This window comes from Vipera ursinii (genome assembly GCF_947247035.1).
Source record: "Vipera ursinii genome assembly, chromosome: 11".
Classification (NCBI taxonomy): Eukaryota; Metazoa; Chordata; class Lepidosauria; order Squamata; family Viperidae; genus Vipera; species Vipera ursinii.
The window spans coordinates 19807193-19820435 of NC_139524.1; the positions used below are offsets into that span (position 1 = coordinate 19807193).

A 13243-nucleotide genomic window follows, 5' to 3' on the forward strand; every position below is an offset into this window, starting at 1 on the left:
TGCAGCCTGCGGGGATTCTGTCAGACCTCCAGCCAGGGAAGAAAGGATAACCTTCATTCCAATTAAAAAAAAGGGCAAAGAAGAGAAGCAAATGTTGTTTTTCTCTGCCTCGTGCTTCTCTTTTGCTCTCTCGCATTTGAGCACGTGGGCCACACGCTTCAGAGCCTTTACAGGAGCACCAGGGAAGATCCACAGCATATTACTCTCGAGCAACGTCTGAACCAGCCGTTGTTCTGTCACTGACCCAGTTAATCCAACTGCCCCCCTCCCAGCCCTTCTCTGTCTTCTGGTTGTGTTGCTTAACAACGGTTTTCCCTCCAGTTGTGTGAAGACTTATGTTTGTTAGACGAGACAAATGGGATTTTTCCCATACGGCCACCTTAAAATTTACGGGAGCACCTTTTGCCGGCGTCAACTTCCCATCGCCCTGTGCGCTCCCACAGAGAGGGCCTCCTCAGGGTGCCGTCGGTCAGGGAATGGCGACTGGCGGCCCCCAGGGGGACAGCGTTCTCTGTGGGCGCACCTGCCCTCTGGAATCAGCTTCCGGTTGAGCTCCGGATGGCTCCCGACCTTCGCTCCTTTCGCCGCGACCTGAAGACTTGGCTATTTGAACTTGCCGGCCTGGACTGAGGGACTGGGATTTTAGATCTTAATTTTTTTAAAAAAAATTTAAATTTTAGAATGTGTTTATTGTTAAGGGCTATTTGATTTAATTTCATTTCAATTTTTATACATTATGTGTTGTTTATAGTGTTTTAATTGCCCTGTACACCGCCCCAGTCCCTTCGGAGAGGGGCGGTATATAAATCCAATTAAATAAATAAATAAATAAATAAATAAAATAAGTAAATTTAAGCATTTATGACAAATACCCAATTAAAGCCTTTCTTTAAAAACATTTTATTGACTGGGTTATAAACCAACACACGGGCGGTATTTTCCCCACCATAAACACTGGGGAACACAAAAACGCTGTGTTGCTAACAACACGCACAGAATTTAAATACAAATGAAAATATTTCTAAAGAGCGATGCCCAAGCTTTCCAAAGACGTAACGTTTCTGTAACAATCCACTATGGCTTTGATGATTAACCCGCTAGGAATTAGTGCACACGACAAATCCGCCCTTATTGAGAAGGCCACTCTTAAAGCAGCTGCTTCGTCAAAACATGCAACACACAGACAAAAGTCTCCTTTAAAAAGGGGTGTATAAAGTGAGTCTAGTGCTGTTTCCAGGGCTTTGTTTTCCACAGTACAAAACGACCACCTGGCATTCTTCCACCTTAGATGGGAAGCTTTGCCAGAGACCCAGGGTGCTGGGCCCTTGAGATACACTTTCTCCGTAGGCAAAGCTCTTCTCCTTGCCCCTAACTCTGGATACACTTTCTCTACTCTTTGAGTGTCACCTCCTGATACCGTCTTCTGGAACTCTGCTTCACATCATGGCTGGGCGGCAAAGCAGCAAGGCCGAGATACCTTCCGTGGTAGCAAGGGGGTGGAGGCCACGACCGTTCCGCTCTGGGATGTCGCCCAATATCCCAAATAAGTCACTCCCTGGGCATCCAGAGCCAGCCAGCCTCCACCAGCCCAACATTCAAACAGTAGCGCTGCCAGGATTCTCAATGACAGGATCCTTCTGTTCAGGAGAGAGTTGAAACGCTGGAGTTTCAACCCAGAAGGGCCTGGACGCAATGGCACTTGTGCTGAGGACACCCAGCTCCAGGCTTAGGCACATCCCTCAGTGGAAACAGCAAAGGATCTTGCTAGCCTAGCAGATAACCAAGTTACATTTCTCTCTTCCTTAGCCAAGAAGCATTTCACCATAAATAAGAAATTCTCATGCATTTTATTCCTAAATAAATGACAACAGTCATCGGTGGGCTAGTGTGTCTCAGGGTTGTTGTTGTTTTGCAGATGAACATTATAAAATATGCGTTGAAGAGTCATAAAAATATATATGATCTCTCTCCTTAACGTCGAAGCATATAAATACTTGCTGAATAAGCATCACGATATAAAAATGGGTGCCCCTCATACAATGCCCTTGTGACACTGCAGTATAAAAGTTATAATAAAGGCAACTATGAAGTGTCAGCATCACCTGGGACTTGCAAACCCACTCAGCAGTGCGTCATCCAACAGGCCAAGTCTGGACGCAGAAGGCCAGAGTGTTCTTCAGGACCTCAAATCTCCCAGCGTGTTCTTCACTCTCGGCTTGAATTCAAAAACACTTTTTTTTTTACTGTTCAGACTTCTGCTCCTGTTTCCCATTAAGTTCTTGATCAATTCTGCTCATCGGAGAGAAAAAAAACATGTCATATTTTGCAAGGAGGAAAAAAACCTTACTATTTAGCAACTGCAGTGAAACAAGTTAATACAAGTTAAAGCAGGAAGTTTCCAACAGACTTGAGGGGAACTTTGAACAGTGATAGTTAACAGGGAAATGAAACCGACTGTGCAGCTTTTCCCAAAGTGCTCAACCTCTGCATAGGTCAGGTGCAAAGAGCCAGGCTCGCACGTGCAGAGTACAAGCTAATTGCTTTAACGTGTTCTGCCTATAGTGCAGGAATTTCCCCAAGTCTGGCCGCCTGCTCCAGGGAGCAGTTCAATAAGGTTCCAAAGGAACATCGGGGGAGTTGGCCAGGAGCCCTTTTGGTGCTGCGCAGACTCTAGGCTAGCTCCATGCTTGATCCCTCCTCTCTGCCCAGCTGGCTGTTTCCCAATAGCATATGGGGTCACGTCTTCCATTGGGGACAGTGCTCCGAAGATGGGATCGGCGTTGGGTTTTTTTTGCCAAGCTTGCAATATTCTGAGCCGTCCCTCCAAAGGAGAAAAAAGGAAGCATTTGAAGCAATTATATACAACCAGCACTTTCTGGACCAAAGGGGTTTGTTAATCAGCCATAGCGATGAGTGCTGTAAATTAGATAGCGTGGTCAAGATGTATTTATTAGCAGGCCACTCTTGTTAAAAGCCCCACCAGAAATGTTCCACATGCATTGAAAACTGGGGGGGAGGGGGAGAGGAATTGCCAACGCAAAGAGCACAAGGTGAAGAAAGAAGTAATTCCGTCAGCTTTTAAGGTAGATGAACCAAGGCTGAGTCACAATTAGCCTGTCTAGAATTAAGGAAGCGTTTTTGCAGCCCTGGCTACCCAATTTTAACGGGAACAATTTGCAGCTCTTGATTTGATGGGTTAGTGTTACACAGGTGGTCCTCAACTTACAACTGCTCATTTAGTGACCAAAGTTATGACAGCACTGAAAAAAGTGAGTTATGACCACTTTTCAGACTTCCGACCTTCGCAGCATCCCTCCCCCATAGTCACCTAATCAAAATTCAGACACCTGGCAATTGGAATGTACTTACGATGCCTGCAGTGTCCCAGGCTCGCTCTGTGTGTGTGTGTGTGTGTGTGTTTTTCATGTGATCCCCTTTTGCGACCTTCTGACAAAGTCAACGGGGAAGCCTGATTCACTTAACGACCGTGTTACTAACTGTAGTGGTTCACTTAGCAACTGTGGCAGGAAAGGCCGTCAAATGGGGCAAAACTCACTTAACAAACGTCTTGCTTAGCAACAAAAATGTTGGGCTCCGTTGTAAGTTGACGACTATGCGTAATTAGCAAAGACTCAGCTTTGGGGATTACTTATCGTTCTTGGAAACAAGCAGTGGTGTGGGCAGCCCAGCACAAACTCGTCCAGGGGTGGGGAACCTTGGCTCTTTTATGACTCGTGGACTTCAACTCCCAGAATTCCTGAGCCAACATGGCTCAGCATACTCCCTTTCCCCTCAGCGTGGCTGGCTCAGGAATTCTGGGAGTTGAAGTCCACGAGTCATAAAAGAGCCAAGGTTGCCCACCCCTGAACTAGTCCAAGCACCGTGCAAGCTTTTTGCAACGGTGGATTCCCATCCCCACATGCTCTGGGCGTCCCAGCCAGGCGCACCCCTTCCCAAAGCCAGCCCAGCGCAGGAAAGGCGAGAAGACACAGGCATTCCTGATCAAGAAGGACAGATACCTTTGGAGTTTCTTTTTAAATTTTTCTTCTTCATACCTTAGTAGGGAAAATTCATTTTTAGTATAGCAGGTGCAGATTCTGAAACTCGCAAAAACCCAAGCCAACCGCATGTATTTAGCCAAGCACTTCCCAGCACCAACATATAAAAACGACATTAAGCAAAAGTTTTGGGGGGTTTCCCCCCCCCCATAGGAGAGTCTATTGTGTTTGTCCCTCCCAAATTCAGGGCAGTTGGGCATCTCTGATGCTTCTTCTCCTGGGAAGGGAGATCAGGATCCCTGGCAGCAGTTGGCTCAAACTCAAGTTAGAAAAGATGGACGTGGAGCCTCCATAATAATCCCTGAATCCCTAGCACAGCACAGCACAACACAGCACAGCGGTTGGAATCACTTGGAATCACTGGGCAGGGCAGGTGACTTCTCTGAGGAAGCTCCCGAGAGCACCAGCAATTTAACAAGCAACTCCAGGGAGAGAAGACACATTTGGGAGGATGTGGTGATCCATACGACTCTATCCCAGCTCCACGGAAGGAAGCCCTTCGGACCTAAACCTCCGGGCACTCTTTGGGGGCTGGGGACACACAAGAAAAGTGACCTACTGCTTTATGCATTCGGGGATGGTAACGCTGTCCATGGGAATGAGCTCTGCCAGCTCTGCCAAGGTAAAGACGTATCTGATTTTTTGGCTGAATTTTGAGCTGAAAGAGAACAGGAAAAACAGTCACCGCTATAGCATTTACCGTGCCGATGCTTAGCTTAAAAGGAAAGATAAACATTGTGTGGATTACCTAATAAATGGCTTTGTGATTGCCAGAAGTGTTCTAATGAACCAGGAAGGATGAACTATTATGAGTGACTTCAGGTTTTTCCTTAACCTATGATCAATAAAAGCAACGCAGATGTTGGCAACGGAAGGCAACACTGTTGGCAACACCACTCCTCCCGAAAAAATGACCTGGCGATCCCAGTCCCCAGATGAGACCGACCCTCTTTGCCAATTCCCACCCTTAAAAGAACTCTATATTGCTCCTCCAACTGGCTGCCCCTTTCCCCACGTCCCCCTCCCCCTATTTAATCTCACCTCCTGTCAATTTGCTGGTAACACTTCCTGAGCCAGCCTAAACTGGGCATCTTCCGCCGGGTGGTTGCCCCATTTAGATAAACAATCATATAGCTCTCTGCTATTAGTAATTCTAGGGAGCCGATAACGTATCTGTGGGAAGGAGAAGAGGGAGAAACAGCAGAAGCAGCTTGAGTCACCCAAAGACCGGACAATACGGGTCGTCCACAACGGAGCCAAAACTTGTTAAGTGAGACACTCGTTAAGTAAGTTTTGCCCCATTTTACAACCTTTCTTGCCGCCGTGGTTAAGGGAATCACTGCAGTGGATAAGTTAGTATCCCGGCATCTGGCTTCCCCATTGATTTCGCTGCTCAGGTCGCAAAAGGGGATCACGTGATCCTGGGACACAGCAACGGTCATAAATATGAACTCGCATTCCCAGCACTGCCTGTCCACAAAACCAGGTCTTCAGGACCTTTTGAACGAGTATCAAGGTGAGGGGGTGGGGAATCTTATCTCTTATCCCTTCTACAGACTGGAATGGGTTGAGCATTCACAAGGAGATTCACGGACAAACCATGATCTCCACGTTGTCTCATCATGAGAGTCAAGAGAAGCTCCCAATCCAATCTGATCCCTTACTAATCGTTGAAAATGGGACTGTTCAGATCCCGGTGGTATTCTGCATGCCAAGAACTGTGAATTGACCTGTAGCATCTCCTGCAAGGAGGACAACGGAATATCCCTCCCTGCTCCTCCCAGGCCTCGGACAACCGTCACTGCAGATGACTCTGACTCCACATTAAAGCAGGGTTACCTGTTTGCTAGACCACTTACTTAAACAGATTGTCCATTAAGTATCGGTAGTTTGGCTGACTACTTTCTGGCATGAAGCAAACCGTAAAGACAATAATTGCATTCAGCCCATCCCCGTAATAGCCTAGGGAGGAAAAGAAATAACCATCACCGTTAGGAAATTGTTGTGCAGAGGCCTTGTGCTACCAAGGAGTTGCACAGACAAGAAAGAGTACTGAGAGCAGTAAGAGTCACACAGTAACTACAAGAGTACACTGAGTTGTGAAAACAAAAAGTACTTTACTTTGAGGTGGTGTAAGAACAAAAATGCACGGTCAAAAATAAACAGTCCAGGTCATACACAATAGCAACAGTCCAAGGAGTAATCCAAAATACAAAGTCTTCTTACCGGTCCAGAGGTCAATACACAGTTGTACAGGTTTATCACAGTAGTAAACCAACAGTACAGCACAACAGAGCAAAAACAGTAATAGTAGAGAGCAGTGAATTCAGAGAGAGAAGCTACGTTCCTAGCTCCCTCTTATGGCCATGAGAACACTTACACACCCATTGGCCAATTAGCATCTTAAAGTTACATCATCATGGCTTATATAACCATCACCACGATGTTTTTTCTGAAGCCTTCCTGCAGTTGCAGCGAGCCTGTTTAGTGAACCAAACATTACAATAAGTTAGCCCTCACCTCCGTGACTAATCACTTTCTTGTAGGGCTCAATGGCCCTCATGTCTACTCGGTGACCCTGGTCGCCAATCTGGTACATTCGCCACCGCCGTTCCTCCGCCCTCTCCTCCGACGCTGTGTATTCCAGCAGGGAGCCCTTCCGAACAGCATCGCTGCTTTTCTGCTTCGGAAGGTCGTCTGGCCACCATGGAAGCAGAGGATTGGAAGTAGCATTACATGACCAGACCAAGATTTCCCAACTTCAGCAGCTTTTAAGATGTGTGGATTCCAACTCCCAGAATTCCCCAAGCAGCACAGATGGGTTGGTCAGTTAAGTTTTCAGAGTGACAGGCTCATGTTTTGAAGGGTCAACAGTCACTTATGGAAATGAACAAGGAATTAAGGAATTAAGCAGTTTCTGAGCAGAATGATTCTAAAGTTGAGATACTTGGGAATATTAAGTTACCGTTTTCTTTCAAAAACATGGAATCTCTTGCAGATTTTTAAAATCAATGTATGTGAGTTTCATTCTGATTATTTTTTTCTACATCAGAGTTGCTCTCTACAAAGAGTAATCAGCATTTACATTTGAGATGCCCAAATTCCAGAAGCAAGGCCTTTTTAAAAACGTATTATTTAGGGTGGTGCAGACAGTTACTGAAAATTCTTTGAGACGCTGACAGCTCCAGATGGTTTCCCTTCAACTATCATTTTCCCACTGATTGTAAGTTTGCTACAAAATCGTTTTCACTGCCCCGATTTGCAGCAGTCATGCAAATAGACAAATCTTTCAATCAAAGGTATGCAGGATCTGGGGGAGGGGGCTAGTGAGGACTAAATCATCCTCCTGGTTTTGCAAAAGGAATTTCAGTAGCGCAAGCCTTACCACAGAGGTGGGAAAAACTACTTCAGCAAGTTAGTAGTTTGTTTCCAAGGACAGAAGGCTGTTAATGGAAACTATCCTTCCAGGGAAATGCAGACAGCGGCATTAAAAAGAGAAGAGACAGAAACCTTATTGCAGTGATGCCCACCTGGACCCCCCTCTTGCCCAAAATAAAAAGCCAAGCATTGGTGGAGTCATGGACTCTGTACCCCGTTTCAATGCATAGGAAATATCTCTACAAAGTAGCATGCTCATTGGCAACGGCACGCGAGAAGGAACGTGCCTAAGGACAAAATTTCATTGCTATTAAAAAAAATATCTTACCTTCCCACTCAAACTCATTATTGCTGTTCTCTGAGGGTGTGTCTATATCATCCAAGTCAATATCTCCACTTGCCTCTAACCCAGATAAAATGGATTCTTCACTCTGATCCAAAGTCAAGTTTATATTTGGAGCTATTAGTTTCTTCTTAACTTTGTTGCCATTAATTTCTAATAGGTTGAAAGGTAGGGGAAGATAACATGTGATTCCTTGATAAACATCAAAGCTAGAAAAAGAAGCCTCAAAACTAGAAAAGAGATTATTTAATAGAAGGTGGATAGATAAACGTTGCTTTACTTGGTGTTGATATGTAGGGCTAATTGTTGATGCCCGTCGAACATAAGCATTATGTTACAATCTTTACTTTTTAAAAAGGAGATCAAACAGGCACCTCACTCAGCAAAGAAATTAACTATATATTCAACAGTTTTAAAATTAAATACAAGACTAATTCTATTCTGTTTGAAAACAGTTCTGTAATTTCAGCAGAGATCACATACATAACTTATTTAGTTATTCCCAGTGCTACTGGTCTTAAACACTCCAGTCCATCTTTATTGAAATGTTCTGATCTTATTAAATGTAGTCTGATTTCAAACCATTTTCATAATTACGATAGTCAATTTCAAGGTTAGAGCAGGCCTGGGAAGGCTGCCTCAGTCTTCTCCAAGGTTGGCAAACCTTTACAGCAGGGGTGTCCAACCTGGGCCACTTTAGAATTGTGGCTGACTGGGGAATTCTGGGAGCTGAAGTTCACAAGTCTTAACGTGGCCCAGGTTAGACACCCCTACTCTACAGAAAGCAGGTATTTGAAGACTGGTGTACTGCAACATCAGGATGTTTCACCCACTTTTACAATACTGGAACTGGCCAGGGGACTATCAGACAAAACAAAATCTCAAGTGTTCCACCAGAGTTTCTTATTCTTGCTGAATCAGCTTTGAGAAAATGCTATGAAATGAAACAGCATGTATGACATATTTTCAATTTGAAGAAGTTATTTTGACAGCGGCAAACGAGACATCGCCTTCTGTCTCAGCTGCCTTAGCCCCAAGGCCAAGTTCTCAATATCTTGAGGACATCAAATTGCCTACTCCAACTGAAATGGATGCACTTACCAGATTGGTCTCCTCTTTCAGCTGGCCCAGACATAGCTTCAATGTGGTCATCTTCTGGTAAAGGTCTGGGGTACAGGGTAGACATTAAATGTAGTCAAAATCTCTTGCTTCCTTTCCTATTTCCTTTATGTAACACTAACAGTTGCAATAGCTCACATGTAATTTGGTTCCTAGTGGGCAGAACTATCTCCCCACTCCAGACCACTTGCATGTGTCATCCCCTATTTATCAGGGGATGACACACTAACATGAACACCTCAGGATTGCACAAAAGTCCAACCTGTTCTTGTGGTATCTGCACACCTTCTGTATAACCCTTGCTGCATAAACAGCCTCCCCAATGATCTGTAAAAGACACCTTTGCTAATCAGGACTGCTACTACCATCAGCATATAAATAACTCATTGCAATAACTTGCATTAATTTGTATCATCACCGGGCCTTGAGTAAGAATCTGTCCCAGTTTCATAGGCAAGAAAATTTTTTGTACATTTTGAACTGATTTCCAAACTTCCCCTGGCCCACGAAGATTAATCTAGGCCCAAATTGTACACTTACAATCCAGTCAAACTCCTTGAATGCAGTATGAGTCCACCCTGACAAATGCATCTTCTAAAGACCTTGCCCTGAGGCCACAGTGTAAATTATACAATCAATTGCCAACATCGTTTCCCAACAAACGCGAACCAAGTCAGCTGTGCCTTACCTGGGAAAGTCTTCGTCTTGCCATTCCTCCTTAACTTCCACTCCTTCCATCCTCAGCTTTGCCTCGAGGGCTAATGCAGCTCCGTCTTGATCCAGAGTTCTGAACTGTTGTGGGAGACATTAGGAACTACAAAATATGTTTCTGTTAAAGTGCTTAGTTAGGACAGGAGTGACTTCCTATGAAGGCCTAATTTAACCTCCAAGTTAATCCACAAAAGAAACTGGGGCAGTGCATTTACGCCAAAGCAGCAGCAATTTCTTAGTTTCTGTTGAATTGGTCTACAACTGATCTTCTAGGGAACCAGAGAACGCAAGGCACGTGCCATCTTGCACAATATATTTCATAGTTTGTATATCAGTACCACAATCGCAACAAGGGGAATCTTTCCATCCCCACTGCTACAGGGCAGAGGCACTTCTTCCAGTATCACACCTAATTCTGTTCAATTTCACCCAGACTGAGCGAGGCAGGTCCAAACTAGGGGATTTGGTAGAGGGATCGCGAGCGGCCACAAGAAGATTCTTTGGAAGAACTAAGAGGAACGCTGGTAGGAGAGGCAACCACAGTTTTGGGTGTAGCCAGAAACGGCATGCCACAGGGCAAGTTTTAAAAAGGAGATTAATGATAGTCCCTTGAAAGTGAGTTTTCTGCCTACTCAAGCCCTAGAGGAAACAAACTGTGAGTAATCTCACTTCCTATCAGAAGGGTTAAAGCAGGAAGCCAAGCTGCAGATTTCAAAATAGCTGAGCTCCATCCATAGATTATCGTTTGCTTGTTGCTGCTGAGCACTATTCTTGTTCTGGGACTTTTAGCCTAAATCCAGCAGATTTTGTAGAGTTTCTGCTGCTGCTGCTGCTGGGAATCAACTGGGGGGAGGCAGGTCCAGGTACAAGAAAGCATAGCATTTGAATAAAAGGACGGTGGAAACCATCTCCTCATCTGCTGCATTTGCTGAGACGAACAACTTACTTAACGAATTAGTTTAGTAATTTCATCACTGAGTTAATCATTTAGAGGACGACCAAGGAAGTTGCGAAGCTTAAGTATGTCCTAGGATCCTCATTCATCAACCTAGTTTTGCACCTCATACTTAATGGGACTTGAACCTAACTGAATTTAGATAAGATCTTTAGATCAACACTGATAGGATCAGGTTGTCAGGGCAAAAGTCACTTTTTCCAGTGCCGTGTCGCCGCTCCGCACGGTCACTAAATGAACCGTTGTAAGTCGAGGCCTACCCATCAGGACACAGAGCAGGGGTCTCCAACCTGGGCCGCTTTGAAGGCTTGTGGACTTCGACGCCCAGAATTCCCCAACCAGCTCAAAGCTGTCAAAGTTGGGACCCCCCCCCCATACAGAGGACTCTCTTCCCCCCTCCCCCAAAGAGCCCCAAACGAACTGGCCCCTCCCCACGAAAGGCCTGGCCCCGCCCTCCTAGGGCGACCTAGCGCCGAACTACGAGCAGCCCTTAGAGCAGGGGTCGGCAACCTCGGCTCTTTTATGACTCGTGGACTTCAACTCCCAGAATTCCTGAGCCAGCTATGCTGGCTCAGGAATTCTGGGAGTTGAAGTCCACGAGTCATAAAAGAGCCGAGGTTGCCGACCCCTGCCTTAGAGCAAATGTGGAAGGAGGGGATTTCCTCCACACACACCCCCGCCGAGAGAGAAACCAGCACAGGCTCCTGCAGGTAGAAATCTAGCTGGCCTAGGATCCTTCAGGGGGGACGCAGGGGAGAGGCGGACGACCCCCTCCCCGCGGCCATTTCCCGTCTCCGAGACCACTCCCTATCCCGTAATAATGCCTCGCCGGCTCGGAGGAGCAGGCCTCACCTCAGCTCGGCGCCTCTCTCGCTCACAGCCGGCCGGAACGACAGCTCCCGAAGGTGGCGACCCTGCCCCGGAAGGACACGTGAGCAAACAGGAAGCAGGACGCAGCCCCCGCCTTTCCTCAGGAAATGGAGAGGGCCGCTGTCTGCGCCTGCGCGCTGCGCGGCGGCTGGAAAGGTGCGGCAGGGACGGGCCGAGGGCGCATGCGTCTAAAGCGAAGCTTCTCTCTGGTTTTGTCGCCGCGCCGCTTTCGTCTCCAGAGTCGGGCGATGGGAGCGGTCTACCAGGCGGTGGGCGTGGTTTATGCAAATTTGGCTATTGGTCGCAGCGGCGGGCGCCAGGTTGCAAATGAGCAAGGAGGAAGGGTGTTAATTTCAAACATTGCATGCCCGTGTTTACCAGAATAAGAGGCTGTCTGCACGCATGCAGTCAGACTCTTGGCCGATTCACACAACACCTCGCTTAAACATCCAACTTGCATAATCCCTATTTGTCGGTCAGTTAGTCTTTTTAAGGTCACCCAAACAGACCATAAAAAGCACCCAAAAATCCCCCTCTAATCTAGCCACGTATCTCCTTCCAGTCCCCTCTAGGCAGAACATCAGGTATACTGCCCCTGAAGCTGGAGGTTCCGTTATTCCGCTCCCTGGAAGACTTTGCTTCTTATGATTTACAGCTTAGTAGTAGTGTACATAAGGGACGCAGTGGCTCAGTGGGTTAGGATGCTGAGCTTGTCGATCAGAAGGTCGGCAGTTTGGCGGGTCGAGTCCCGAGTGCCGCGTAGCAGAGTGAGCGCCTGTTACTCATCCCAGCTTCTGTCAACCTAGCAGTTCGAAAGCACGTAAAAAATGCAAGTAGAAAAATAGGGACCACTACGGTGGGAAGGTAACAGCGTTCTGTGCGCCTTTGGCGTCTAGTCATGCCGGCCACATGACCACGGAGACGTCCTCGGACAAGCGCTGGCTCTTCAGCTTTGAAACGGAGATGAGCACCGGCCCCTAGAGTTGGAAACGACTAGCACTAGCACGCATGTGCGGGGGAACCTTGACCTTTACCTTTTAGTAGTGTACATAACTCAAGACGTTTATGACCTTTATTTAAAATTTATTTTGTTATAGCAGGAACGGTAAGGTCTTTGTTGGTTCGTCTGTTGAGGCTCGTCTACGTTCAGCCTGAAAGTATGGAAGGCTCGGATTTGAAAAACAAGATTTATTTAGAACAACCGCTTCTTTGCAATGGGATTAGTTCTGTGTTGCTTTATTTTTTCCCCCTGGGAAAACATGTGCTATTTTGCAGCGTTTTTCTTTGTCCACAGGATGGCAGGCAGATCCCTGAACATAGAATGAGAAGCAGGGAAGGATTTAGAGATGATGCAGAGCGCAAACCTTTGGTAGAAGTGGGGAGGGGCGGGGCTAAAACTACTCTTTCTGGCCTGCAGTACTCGAGATGAACCACTAGGGGCAACAAGAGGTTTTCCTTGATGCCCTCTATCCATGTGGGAGAGAGTTGCAATTCTTTTCCCCCCCCTCATTTTTGGAAGGTAAGAAAAGTGGATGATCTTCCAAGCTTGTGGGCTTCCCTAAACAAAGTTAAATGTGAAAAATCTTTTTTTTAAAAAAATATATTATTTTGGCTAATACAGCAGCCTATCTGGCAAAACTTTCTATGCTGTTATGGTGAGTAAAAAAAGGCCCAAAAAACCCTGCTCTCAACCCTGTCTTTTGCTTTTTAGAAATCCTCACCCACTTGGCAGGCTACGGGACGCTCCACCTGTTTGATGGGGGTGAAGCTGGGTACTAGCATGGGAGTAGCTGTGCACCCTGGGTAGTG

General features: G+C 46.3%; 1 protein-coding gene across 5 annotated transcripts; it reads right to left on the reverse strand.

The window, feature by feature from the left end:
* Positions 1 to 881: 881 nt before the first annotated feature.
* BNIP2 (BCL2 interacting protein 2) lies at positions 882 to 11526 on the reverse strand. Of its 5 annotated transcripts, none has more exons than XM_083371637.1 (11): positions 11417 to 11526; positions 9587 to 9690; positions 8881 to 8945; positions 7765 to 7932; positions 6579 to 6755; positions 5918 to 6020; positions 5100 to 5231; positions 4807 to 4893; positions 4618 to 4716; positions 4020 to 4055; positions 882 to 2289 (listed from the first exon to the last, which is right to left on the reverse strand). In XM_083371637.1, the coding sequence occupies exons 2-11, from the start codon at positions 9634 to 9636 to the stop codon at positions 2241 to 2243; spliced, it is 966 nt and encodes a 321-aa protein (XP_083227763.1). In that variant the 5' UTR covers positions 9637 to 9690; positions 11417 to 11526; the 3' UTR covers positions 882 to 2240. The 5 variants fall into 5 exon arrangements, with proteins under 5 accessions (XP_083227763.1, XP_083227766.1, XP_083227764.1 ...); XM_083371640.1 differs by having other exon boundaries at positions 7765 to 7867; positions 9587 to 9712; positions 11417 to 11483; XM_083371638.1 differs by having other exon boundaries at positions 9587 to 9712; positions 11417 to 11483.
* Between the last annotated feature and the right edge of the window lie 1717 nt (positions 11527 to 13243).

Excerpts from the sequence above, each read along its gene's own strand:
- BNIP2 (XM_083371637.1), bottom strand. The coding sequence starts at position 9,636 with ATGGAAGGAGTGGAAGTTAAGGAGGAATGGCAAGACGAAGACTTTCCC. Across the intron at positions 7,933-8,880 it reads TGAAAGAGGAGACCAATCTG|AAATTAATGGCAACAAAGTT; the intron begins GTAAGTGCATCC and ends TCAACCTATTAG. Across the intron at positions 6,756-7,764 it reads TAATGAGTTTGAGTGGGAAG|ACGACCTTCCGAAGCAGAAA; the intron begins GTAAGATATTTT and ends CATGGTGGCCAG.